At 62.9% G+C, this 12,723-nt stretch overlaps 1 protein-coding gene across 5 annotated transcripts in view; it reads left to right on the top strand.

Moving 5' to 3' along the window:
• Positions 1 to 12,723, top strand: part of Scube1 (signal peptide, CUB domain and EGF like domain containing 1) — a 93,089-nt gene that overhangs the window by 62,460 nt on the left and 17,906 nt on the right. For all 5 annotated transcript variants that reach the window (XM_063243921.1, XM_003470559.5, XM_003470558.5 and 2 more), the window contains 4 exons: positions 4,328 to 4,444; positions 8,779 to 8,901; positions 9,842 to 9,958; positions 11,090 to 11,212. In XM_063243921.1, the coding sequence (XP_063099991.1) occupies positions 4,328 to 4,444; positions 8,779 to 8,901; positions 9,842 to 9,958; positions 11,090 to 11,212 (480 nt within the window). The remainder of the gene's footprint in view (positions 1 to 4,327; positions 4,445 to 8,778; positions 8,902 to 9,841; positions 9,959 to 11,089; positions 11,213 to 12,723) is intronic.

Consider the following 12,723-nt stretch of genomic DNA (forward strand, 5'->3'; position numbering starts at 1 on the left):
GCCCGCAGGTACAGTGCCTGGGCTGCATGCAGCCAAGCAGAGTCCAGGAAGCACCCGGGGACCCTTGAACCCCATCCTCCACAGCCTCCCACCTCTGGAAGTTGGCGGTCAGTGTGGGCATTGGCCCAGCTGGGGACACAGCCCAGTGGCAGCATGGGTAGGGCCAGGGAGTGGGCACTTGGCAGATGGATCAGGTCCCCGTCTCTGCTCCCTGCTGAGGGACAGCCTAGGGGGACTGTCCATGTGTCCTGCACTCAATACTAATGGCAGGGCTGGAGTTCAGGAAAGAGGAGACCAGGGCCACCGTGTAAGGACCATGGCAGGCAGAGTGGCCTTTGTCCCAATACTGGGAGCCAGGGAAGGGTCAGCAGCCAGCAGGTGAGCAGAGTCAGCAGTCAGGCTTCACAGCTGGCCGCACTGGCTCAAGGGTGAGCAACAGATGCCAGCCTCAAGCTGGGCCTTGGAGTCCAGCACACAGGGACAGAGCACGCAGGACCCACCACTTCTGGTGAGCCCAGGGAGGCCCAGGCACGCTGCATGCAGGTGGGAAGCCCAAGGCCAGCCTGGACAGTTGTTTCCCCATTGTCCCCTGGTGCCTTGGAGCAAAACCTGGCTCACTGGCCCTGGCCCATGGCCCACTCTCACCTAGAGTGACCGCAGAGCCCCCAGCAGGGCCACACAGGAAGGGTGTGCTGCACACTGTCACCCCCACGTGACCCATCAGGACCCCAAGACCCCAGGAAGGGAGGCGCTTGTCCAGACACACACAGCTGGTGCCCAGAGCCTGGTTATCTGACTCGGAGTTCGTGCTCCATCTCTGCAGGGACTGAGCCCCCTCCAGGGCCCGAGGGAGCCCAGGCAGTGCCTGCAGGCAGCGTCCTGTCCCCACCCTAGCCCCGGGACATGAGGCACAGTGGAGCATCCTGCCACGGGCTTCCTGGCCTGGGACTTTCCCCTTCCCCCTTAGAGCCCGGCCAGCCCCAGGCCAGCCTTCAGCCTGTCACCCAAGTGTACTCCTTGGGCCACCCTGGCTCAAGCCCCAAGTCTCCAGCCTGGTCCGGCTCACTCATCAGCTTGGAGAGTCAGCCGCAAGCCAGCCCTCCCTGTAGCAGAGTGACCCAGACACAGGCCACTTCTCCAGTGCTGGCCCTGGACAGTCACCAAATTCCTCACCCATCAGGCCATCAGTGCTGCCTGGCCGTGTCACTCTGTTTCTCTGAGCCCCAGGTCCCCCCTGCAGAAGTGTCCCCTCTGAGGTTAGCAGGTGAGGTGGGGCTGTGCCAGCAGGCAGGCCATGCTGCAGGGGGAGAGGAAACCTTTTAGGAGGAGCCCTGGGAGCGCTTACCCGGAGATGGGGTACAAAGAGAGAGCTGAGACTCTCAAAGTATAAAAGGATCCTCGGGTTCAGCTCTGCCCAATTCCCCTTTCCAGCTCTGGGGCCGCAGTTCTGGTAGCTGGATCCACGCATGGATGGGCTTGGCCGTCCTGGCAATCGCAGGGGACCTCATGCTTTGGGAGGAACCTTGGTCTCCCAGCCCCAGCCCATTCTTGGGCCCTGTGATGGACTGGGGCTGGGACCCAGCGAAGGCCACAGTGTGAGGAGGCAGGACCGGCCCCCTCTGCTCCTTGCAGGTGACCTGGGACTGAAGCACCACCGCACAGGAGCCCGGGAATGTTTTTTGAGTCTCTCTGAGACTGGTGATCTGACCGTCAGTGTGTGGCCACTGGTCTTGGGGGACAGGATAGTGAGGCTGCTTTCTCAAGCTTTCCGAGATGGAAGCCAGGCAGTGCCCTGTGCTAATGGCCCCCTGGGCGGCACCTAGGACCCCACCCTGGCCACCTGTCCTGTGCATGCATTGCTCTGTGTGTCTAGGCCACTTGTCTGCCACCTGGGGACCAACACAGCTTGGGTGGGTCTGACGGGAAGCACCCTCCCTCCTGGCATGGTAGAGAAGGTGCTGGAACCTGGGCAAGGCACAGCCTGCCACGGTCCAGCAGGAGGGCTGAGCACAGGCCAGGTGCCCACTGCCCCCTCCACCCACACCTCCCTGCCCAGCACCAGCCCCGGAATGAGAAGCCCAAAGACATTCAGAGATGATCAGGAGGCTGAGGCAGGGAGCAGCAATGAATGAGAGCAGGATCTGAAGTCAGGCCACGTTAAGGAAGACACAGACCAGTCCCTGCAGAGGTGGCGGAGGGGCCCTGGGATTCGGGGGTGCAGGTGCAGTGGGACCTGTGTGGGGCTGCATGGAGTCCTGGAGCTGGGGCTGGCTGGAGACGGAGGTTAAAGGCTGTCAGGGGCTCCTGACCTCAGGGAGCTGGGGAATTAGGCACAAACCTATCAGGTCCGTCCAGCACTGCTGCCACCTGTTCCTTCAGGCTCCTTGTCAAGCAGCTGAGGTGCTGTCAAGCCCAGGTGCTGTGAGGGCAGACGCATGAGGCGTGGGAGGGACATAGGTGACCACTGCAGTGTGTTGACTGTAGGGCAGGGCTCAGCAGTCAGAAACAGCCCACAGGGCCCTGCCTGCGTTCTGCAGGGTTCACGGCTCCTGGCCCCAGGCTGGAAGCTTAAGCATTGACCCCTGTCTGGGGTGGCACAGGGAGGCTTAAAGCTACAGGACGGACGGAGTGTCCAACATGGAGCTCAGAAAGGGGGTGACCACCCATGCCGATCCATAGTCCCTTCTCCTGGCCTCAGTCAGCTGAGATTCCCCAGGCCCCCTTAATGCTCTGGAGGGTCAGGTCCCAAGGCCACAGATGGCCATGAGCTGCGGGCTGCCAGGCCAATTCTCTGACACCAAGGAGAGGCCCAGGCACCCCTCTTCCCCAGCACCCCACCCTGCCTTTGAGCAGAATCACCCACACTTGGACACTACAGTCTCTGCTCTCTCCCAGAAAAGAGGCCGAAAGGGCTCCTGGGAAGCTAGTTCGTTGCCCCTGCTTGGGGTGCAAGGCAGAATCTCCCCATCTGGGAGCAGAAGCCGCCATTTGGAACCCAGCACCAGGCCTGGTGCTGTGGTGCTGTCATGTGGGGTTGTGTGACATTTGCCTTGGCCCAGGAAGAAAAGCGCATCCTGGCTTCCCAGGTGCAGAGGGGGAGGCAGCCCCAAGGGAGGTGCTGGAGGGGGACCGGAGGGTGAGAGCAGGGCAGAGCGGCCCAGCTGCAGAGCCCGGGGAAGCGCAGGCACCTCCAGGAGGATGGGAAGGCGGGAGGCTGAGAGCCAGACTAGGGAGGGTCAGGGAGAAGGAGTCACCTTTTAGGGCGACCCCAGCTCTGCCCTTCTTGGCATCCGTCAGAAAGGGAGGCTGCGTTTCCTCTCCCCCACCCACCCCGTACCCCTTCTCCAAGGTGAAGTTCACAGGAAAGGCATGGATTTGATCTGACTGCCAGCCCTTGCAAACCCCCATTTCTGAGCTCTTCACAGAGGGAGCCCGGAGTGGGCAGCCAGGGGGAAGCAGCAGGGAATTCGGGGTGTGGGAAACAGGCTCTGGCGCCGTTCTGCCCCCAGCAGTGAAGGCAGGGGAGGCCCGGCCAGCAGCCTTTGCCCACCAGGTGCTCAGGCAGAAACCCAGGTGTCGGGGACTGGGGGAGGGGGGACAGCGGCTTCCCCTGGGCCAGGCCGGCCTGCAAGCCAGCCAGGCAACCCACTGCAGGCCTGCAGAGCATCACCGGCACCATGCGACGGCCACGGTGACCTCGCTTGTGCCCCCAGCCTCTCGGCTCCTTTGAATTCTGCAGAAGGGAAAAGGCACTAGACAGCCTCCCAACAGACAGAAACCAGATGCCGCTGGCGCACAGGTCAGCGAGAACAGATGTGAGGCCGAGGGCCTGGCGAGGTGACGGACGGGGAGCAGCTCCAGAGACCCCCTGCTCCGCAGGCTGCCAGGGCCCAGAGCCGCTCCATGGCGGGATGAGGCGGGAGCCCCGGCTGCTGCCTGCAACCAGCCATTGCTCTTGGAGCCAGAGTCCAGGCAGGGCGATCGGGGCCTGAGCAGTCAGATCCTAGGGCAGACCCTCTCACAGGCCCCGAATGGTGATCCTGAGCCCAGGGGCATGACCTCAGCCCAGGCGTTGGCCTCTACCGCTTGCACACGGCTGCTCAGCACACTGAGCCTCCCTGCAATTCAGGGGTGCTGCGCCACGCTGCCCTGTGTCCAGGGCAGACCCTGGGCTCAGAGAAGCTGCGTAGTGGCCCTGGAGTCCCGCAGCAAGATGGTCAGAGCCAGAACGGGCACAGGATCTCTGTGTCCTAGGCCGTCTCCCGCGGATGGGGAAAGATGTGGCCTCTGCCCTGAGAGACTGAGCCCTGTCTCTTTCCCTCCCCAGAGACATGCGCAGTAAATAACGGAGGCTGTGACCGGACGTGCAAGGACACGGCCACTGGCGTGCGATGCAGCTGCCCCATCGGATTCACGCTGCAGCCAGATGGGAAGACGTGCAAAGGTCAGCACAGGGGCCACGCTGCTGCGTCCCGGCCTGGCCCCAGCCGGTCCCCACCCTACCCACACCATCCGCCTCCGAGGCCACACAGCTGGGCCCAGCTGCTGGGTTGGGTGGGGGACGGCACTCGGAGGTCAGGAGCGGGGAGGGTCCCTCGCAGGGCTCCAGGAAATGCTGGTTCTAAGGCACAGCATTCAGTTCCTGGGCCTAAAAGATTCTGATGTCTAAGAGTTTGGCTGCCCAACAGGTGAACAGTTAGGCATCTCCGTGGGCCGGATTTCCTGGGCTGTCAGCTCCCCAGGGGCGCTGGGCTGGTGAGAGGTGCATGTGTCACTGAATGCCATTATGCCCCGAAGTTTCAAGAGAGTCTCGGCAGAAGGAGTAAAGGGGCGGGAGAACCCCCATCTACCATAGAAAATAAGGGATCCCCGGAGGGAAAGAAGGGAGCGGGCGACGGAGGGAAGGGGCCAGGAGGGAGGGGCCCAGGGAGAGGAAGTGGGGGCTGCTTCCCACTGGAGTTTCTGGGTGCTCCTGGGATGATGGGCTGAGGGAGGCAGGGAACGAGCGCTGGCCGCAGAGCTGGCCGCGTGCAGGGCAGCGCTGGAGCTGGCCCGGGCCTCTGCCTAACCTTGGCCAGGCTAGAGCCTGGAAGGAACAAGGACCGGACCTGCCGAAGCCCAGTCAATGAATATATTGAAAACCAAGGTTTGGGGTGATTTAAAAATAGTTCGCCGCAGGCTGTGTTTAAGCCTGTAAAAGTACACAGCCACGGTCTCTCCTTCCTTGCCAGCTTGCTGGGGAAGAAGCCATGGGTGTTGACAAAAATACCGTCCTTCCAAAGCCTGTTTATTTGAAAATAAAACCCTCCAAGGCCACCGCTCTGCCCAAGAATAGCCCGATGTGTTCCTGGCAGGCACGTGGGCAGTCAGGAGCCCTGGCAAGGGGGCCTCACAGCCCCGTGATGTCACCCAGGGCCAGCCACTCACCACTGGGGGACCCAGGCCTCACCATAGCTCTGAGGGGGGCTGCCCCAGGCACAAGGGCAGTGCGGGGCTGAGGCCAGGGCAGTTTGGAGCCCAGAGCTCCCCACTTGGGCAGGAAAGGGCCTGGGTGTCCTGTGGACAGGCAGACGGGAAAGGGGCCCCTGCTGCTGCCTCTGCCCCCACCCCAAGTATCCGATGGGCACCCATTCCCCAGCTCGTTTCTGAGGTCTAAGAGACCCCTGGCCTGAGCCCCGGGTTGCTTCTTGAAACAACCAGGCCCTTCCACCAGGCCAGCCCTGCCCAGCCTCCAGCCAGCCCTCATCTGTGAACCTGGAGCCCAGCCAGGGGCTGAGCCACCCCAGGGGCTCTCACGCCCTCCTGTAAAGGGGCTTTGGTGCCTCCTCTGTGACTCAGATGACACTGTAGAGGCCAGGTAGAAGGTGAGAAAATGGAGTGGAGATCTCTGTCTCTCCACGGGTGCGAGAACCAGAGGTTCTCGGGCCACTGAGGGCTGCTTACTACCCTCCAGAACCGGGTCCCCAGCTCTGGCTGGAGAGGCACCCCCAGGGCTGGGGCCTTGGCCAGGGCAAGCCCGGCCGGGGATTTCCAGTGACCCAGAGCCCCAGCCCAGGAGTTGGTCTCCAGCAACGGCCCACGCTTCAAGCCTGCTGAGGCTCCAGACAGGATCAAAGGAGCCATTTCAAAGGTTTGGGGTTCTCTAGAAGCCAGAAAGTCACTGGCAGCAAAACGGGTGGCCAGAGGGGTAGGGGTAACAGAGTTTGGAAAACCCAGAGCCGGAAGCCCTGGGCAGCAGGACCGCAGGTGGGGGGTAGGCAGGAGAGACAGGTGGGTGTCTTTGCTAATTGCAGAGACTGGAGGGGTTCCGGAGTGTGGACTGGTGGGGTGTGGCCTCAGCTTCCTGTCTGGGGCTGCATCCTGTTTGCTGTGGGCAGGTGGACATCTTTCAGCAGGAGAGAGGTTTCCCAGGCTGGAGTCTGGATTTCCCTTAGGGACAGCACCCCATCCTGAAACACCCGGAAGAGGCCCCTGGGAGAGCCCCCACCCTGCCTCTGCCCAGGACCCCATTGTGGGCAGCCCACAAAGAGTCTTATCTGCATGGCGTGAAGGTGCCCTCACCTGTCCTCCACCTGGCCAGCCCCAGCCCTTTCCCCCTGCTGATGTCACAGAGTGGCCCCATACATACCATGCTCCTGGCCCTCCCTGGGCTCCTGCCCCGTACCCTCACCCACAGGGCACGGGGCTGCCACACTGTGCCCTGGCGGGGTGGCAGAGGAAGAGGCACAGTTGTTCTGTGTGTGCCGACAGCTCGCCCCATTCCCCAGCACCTGCACACACCTCCCCAGGGTAACGTTCAAGCATCGCCTCCGTGGCTTCCTCCTCTCGGCCCTGGGGTCCCTTTCATGGACTGGGGTCACCCGTCTTGTCTTTCTGTCTGTTACTCCTGCACACTCTTGCTGGGTCCTGGGGTACCTCTGTGGTCCCCGAGGCCCTCTGAGACTAGTCAAAAAGGGTTCCCAGAGGGGAGCCCCCCACAGTGGCAGGGTGGCCGCTGCTAGAGGCTGAGCAGGGGAGGGTGGGATGGCAGAGCCCAGGCTGCGAGCTTTGATCCTGGGAGCCACCTGCCGGCAGGTGGGGGTCACCGTGGATTTGCTGTGGCCGGTGATGCTGGCTGCCCGTGGAGGGTGGGTGGGACATGATGGAGAGGGTACACAAGCAGAGCAGAAGTGGCACCCAAGGGGCTCACGGGAGGTGGAAGGGCCATGTGTCCCTGGTTGCTATCAGGTGGGGGAAGGAGACCTCAGCATTCCTGGGGCTGAGGACACCTCGGGGCGGCCCCTGCCTGCTTAGTGCCTCTCTAGCCTCCCTAGGGAAGACGCTGGCTGGCAGCTCAGTGTGCAGGAGCTCTGGGCCTCAAAGTCCTCAGGGTCCCGGGCCCTGCCTGAGGTCACCCAGGCGGTGAGGCTGTAGGATGGCACCCCCTCTCCCACTTGCAGCTTCTAGCTAGAAACATCCCAGGGCTGGGGCGGGAGGAACCTGGCCATGCCGAGCTCTCCCTGGACCTGGCCGCAGTGGCCTTTGTGCTTCCCTGATGGCCTCAGGGCCAGTGTAGGGTGCTGGGCAGATACTATCTGAAGTCTGCTCTTACGCTTGGCCCTGTGACTCAGTCTGTGACACAGAGCTCCCGAGAGACCCTGAGGGAGGCCTTGACACCACAACCTAAAAACCCCCGGAGGCCAGGGAGGTAGGTCGCTCACCCTGGGTGTCACACGGTCCCCTGACCAACGCAGCTAGCATCTAGATGTGCCTAGGTTGGGTGGGAAGACACTGCACAGGACAGTGCTTCAGCACATTGGGGCCACCATCACGCCTCCTGTTGGGCCTGGGACAAAGCAGTGAGTGGCTGGCAGAGGTCAGAGTCACCAGCGTAGGGCCAGTGGCTCAGCTTCCGACCAACGGGGAAGCAGGCTGGGGAGCCAGCTCGGGCCAGATCTGCGCGCAGAGCAGCAGGGAGGAGGCCTCTGGTCTCCCCTCACTTCCTGTTCACGCCTCCCAAGCAGGCCTGGCCCATCCTGAATGTCACCTCTCAGTTGCATGGGGTCCTGCAGGGTTTTATCTGCAGAGGCTGCCAGGTCCCAAGAGAGCTTCCCATCCCTGGGAACAGGGCCTCAGATGCCACAAGTGCCAGGCTGGCCTGGGGGCCAGAGGAGCAGGAAGAGGGAGTCACAGGGTCCCGCTGTGAGAGAGGAACCTCCCGGCCATCACTGTGGGTGATCAGGAATTGGGCCAAGGGAGTGTCAGGGTCCAGCTGCCCCTTGTTCCTTGCTGATTGTAGAAACAGCCAGGGCAGGAGGGACTGGGGGCAAGGCGGTGGCCAGTTGGTTGGGCTGAGACTTCCTGAACCAGGTCCTTTACCTCTCTGGGCCTCAGTTTCCTTATCTAACAGGCAATGAGAGCTGCTTTCTAATAGGTGGACTGAGGGCTGACCAAGCACCAGCACCCCAGTAACCCAGGTGATGCCCTGCATGACGAGGACGCTTCTCACTCATTTTGGGAGTGGACAGTAGTTGATCCCCAGTGGCCCCTGCTCCAGCCTCTCTGCCTGGAGGCTGCCTCCTGGGGGAGGCCACTGTCCCCCACTGTCCAGCCTGATATACGGGGTATCAGTGCCCCAGCCCTCCAACCCCTCGAGCCAGGCCCCAGCCCTGTGCTCAGCTGAGGACCCCGGGCCCTGAGTGACAGGGGAGTCAGGCAGAGCAGGAGGGGAGGACGGTGGCGGCGCCCCACCCAGTACCGAGCTCACGCCGTCGCCCCGCCCCCACCCCACCCCTGCAGACATCAACGAGTGCCAGGTGAACACCGGAGGCTGCGACCACTTCTGCCGGAACACCGTGGGCAGCTTCGAGTGCAGCTGCCGCAAGGGCTACAAGCTGCTGACGGATGAGCGCACGTGTCAAGGTGAGCCCCGCGGGCCTGGGGTCCCTGCAGGGTCCAGGGCCCTTCCGGTAGGAGAGGAGGTGAGCAGGTGGGTGCAACGGGCCCTGCAGGAATGTGCTTCTCCCACGTACCATGCGCTCCTGCCTTCTTGTCCTGTATCTGCACTAGGAGCTGCCTAGCGCAACCTGACCGCTAGTAGGTAGGAAACAGCCCCAGGGAACCATCCACCGGCCCCGCCCCTCTTCCCCGGCCTGCAGTGCCCAGACGGCTCCGGCCCCGAGGAGCGTGCTGCCACCTGGCGGATGGCTTTGCACACCACAAGCGCCTCTGACAGTCCCTTAGGGTCCCCGGCAGCCTGCTGGAAGCCAGGATGGTGGGAGCAGGGGGCTGGGCACAGGCCGGGAATCCCAGCCCAGGAGAAGCCCAGCAGCTGGCGTGAGGCCGCAGAGGCCTCGAGGATGGCCTGTGGGGAGGGGTTAAGAGGCGGCGGCACCGTCCCTCAGGACGAGGGCCCGGGGAGGGGCTCCATTTCCCCACAGACTACCGGGGTGCCCTCTGCTGGTTCTGTTCCATGGGGTTCCCGTAATTACAGCCGCGCCTGACGGCGGGACCCGCAGCTCAGAGGCCCCTTGTGTCCCCACTCCGTGGCTCCCTTTGGGCCCCCGGGGGAGTCCCAGTTGCCCTGCATGCGCAGTGTTACAGTGACAGGGCGGAGTCTGCTCTGCGCTAAGCTCTGCACCCTGCTCGTCTCCGGGAAAGGCGTGAGGTGGCTTCTGGTCCGGGTGCAGAGTTAGTGGGGAACGCAAATACGGGGGGCGTGACGTCTGCTGTGCGTTGGCTCTGTCCCGAGCCTCAGGCCCCGAGTCTGTCCACCCCGAGGGTGCCTGGGAGCGAGTGACAGGCTGTGCCAGCCGCTGCGCCCTGGAACCCCTCTCGGACTCTGTCCCCTGCGGCCCCGCAGACATCGATGAGTGCTCCTTCGAGCGGACCTGCGACCACGTCTGCATCAACTCCCCCGGGAGCTTCCAGTGCCTGTGTCACCGCGGCTACACGCTCTACGGGACGACCCACTGCGGAGGTCTGCAGCCCGCCCGCCAGGGCCACCTCCCCCTCGAGGCACGCGCCCGGCCGCACGGCCACCTGCACTGCACCCCACACCCCAATCCTGACCTCCACAGGCTGGGGGGCTGGGAGGGACCTCAGCAAGGCGGAAGGCGGAGCCAGAACAGAGTAGACTGAGCAGGACCGGGAGGAGGGGGCTCAAGCTGCGCCCCGGCTTGGGGACACCAGAAGCTCCAGGCGGTGGTGGCTGGGAAGGGGAGGGCAGGGCCGCAGGTTGCTGGAGAAGGGCCCACGGGTCACAGTGGGGAAGGGCTCCAGGGGAACCTTCTGAGCACAGCTTGGGGTAAGGACGGGGGGGGGGGAGGAGGGGGGACAGATGGAGGCCACTATATTGCTGGAGCATGGGGGCCAGGGGATGCGGCAGAGATGCAGGCAGGACTGTCTCGGGGCTCCTGACCCCAGGAAGACTTGAGGTCTGTTCCGGCTCACTGAGGACCCTGTGGCAGCACCTGGGGATCCAGGGCAGTCATGGGGAGCCTTGGGAAGGGAGCTGCACCCTGGGGGGGGGGGGGAACAGAGCCCAGCTCAAGGGCTTGGTACTGTCCTCAATGTGCCCAGCTTAGGTGGGAACTGGCCCACCTCCTATCACCTCTACCACCCAGCCTGGCCACACACTGGCTCTGGGTGGGAGGTGGGCAGCGGTACTGGGGGCTCCTGCTCGTCGCTGCACTCTTCTGGGGAGACCCTCAGTCTGCCCACTTTCTGGCCAGTCTGGATGGTTCATGGCGCCCCAAGTGTCTGATGTCCATCCAGAGATCGGTGGGGCTCCTGGCCAGAAGGACTCAGAGGTGGCTCTGTTCACACTAGCAGCTACGTACAGGAGGGGACAATGAGGCTGGGAAGGGCTTGTGTGGAGTCTGCAGTCAGGCCCAGGGGCCCAGGCCTGGGCCACCTCCCCTGGGCTGGGGCTCCTGCTCCACGTCGGACAGAAAACTGCCTGGGTTCCTTGGAGAAGGGGTGCATTTGGAGTCTGAGGCGCTTTGCACCCCATGGTGTCAGGCTGGAGTCCCCCGCGCTCCCCAGCCCTGCCAAGCCCTGGGTGTGGGTCCAGCCTCCCTCCCGCCCTCACTCGAGCCTCTGCTTCCAGACGTGGACGAATGCAGCATAAGCAATGGGCACTGTGACCAGGGCTGCGTCAACACCAAGGGCAGCTACGAGTGCGTGTGCCCGCCGGGCAGGCGGCTGCACTGGAACCGGAAGGACTGCGTGGGTGAGTGGGGGCGGGGCTGGTGGGGGGGGCACGGGGCTGGCACCGCCCCTTCCAGGACAGGTGGGGCGGTGACTTCTCAAGTGTAGGCCATGGTCCACGGGCAGTACCAAAATACCCTGCTCTGTCTTTCTGGAACCGAGGCTTGGAGGGAGCAAATGGAGGTCCTGTCTCCCCCAGAGCTCCTCCTGCGGCAGGGGGCGCTGCGAGAAACAGGAGTGGGAGCACAGGGTACAACGGCTGCAGCATCTGAGCCCCAAAGGGAGCGGGATGTCCGCCCCACAGTGAGGGCCCCAGTGTCTGAGAGATCGAGGAGGAGGAGGAGGAGGGCTTGAGCGCCTTCCAGGCCACGCCCCCAGGACTCCCCCTCCCCCCACACTTCACCTCCCGCCCTCCCGCCCTCCCCGTTAGCTCTGGGCTCATCTGTGGCTAACCCAATCCACAGGATCCCATGACCCAGTCACCGCCCAACACCCCACCTCTGAGCGCACAAGGCTTGGGGGGGCATCCGGATATAAACCAGAGCAGAAGTTCTCTAAAAGGTTCAGACTTCAATGATGATTTCCTTCCCAGTTCCAGAAAGTTCATAGCTGGTCTTCCAAAAGCACGGGCAGTGAGGGCTGTGGCCCTGCCGAGTGCGGTGTGAATCACTCTGCTATAAACCGTGTCTGCATATCCTGCAAGGACGATGCTGGGGCACCCCAAGTGAGGAACGTAAAATCTAACAGCCTCTGAGAGTAGTTATTTTTTCCAGGAGGAGCTGTTTCAGTCTTTCCAGAAAATAAACAACTATTAACGATGCTTATCTATAGCTCAGAGTCCATTTGGAGAGCTCGGTGCTGCCTGGGCATCTGGTTACCGACGTCTTCCCAGCTTGCCCGGGACCGTGTGGGTGACAGGCCAGTCAGGAACCAGGCATTTCCCTGCTGCCCGGGGAAGAGCCCGTCGCCAGCCCTGGGTGGCGGCACAGCCCGTGGGTCCCACTGGATGCTGGGATGTCTTCGGGGTGACGTTAGCAGGTGTCTGTGTGAAGAGGTCGAATGTGGCCTGGCCTCGCCAGATGGCATCCTTCTGGGTCTCCTAGTGGTTTGTAGTACCCCTTTCCAGAACAGAAACCAGGTTACAGTGAGCCCAGAAGGGCCTGACCCTTTCTAGTGATGTCCCGCTGTGCCATGTAAGGTCCTCGCCAAGGGATTGAAGGATCGAGCACCCGAGGCTCACAGCATGACCGGGAGACCGGTTCCTCTGACCTCGGGCTCCTCCGAGACGAGCAGTAAAGCTGTGTTCCCAGCATTGCACAGTGTCGCACTTCTGCAGGAGCCTCTCAGCTCTGTGGAATATTTACCCTTTTATTTTTTGGCAATATCGCATGCCCTAGAGAGGGTCACAGGTGGGCAGAGGGTCCATTTCATCCTTTTTTATTGAATTCGCTTCCCTCTGGGTGTACCATGTCTGGTCTATCCACTCATCAGCTGATGGACGGTGGTGGTGTTCGCACTTCTCGGCCACTGTGG

This window comes from Cavia porcellus, unplaced genomic scaffold, assembly GCF_034190915.1.
Source record: "Cavia porcellus strain 051 isolate PalLab524CR breed Dunkin Hartley unplaced genomic scaffold, mCavPor4.1 scaffold_40, whole genome shotgun sequence".
Taxonomy (NCBI): Eukaryota; Metazoa; Chordata; class Mammalia; order Rodentia; family Caviidae; genus Cavia; species Cavia porcellus.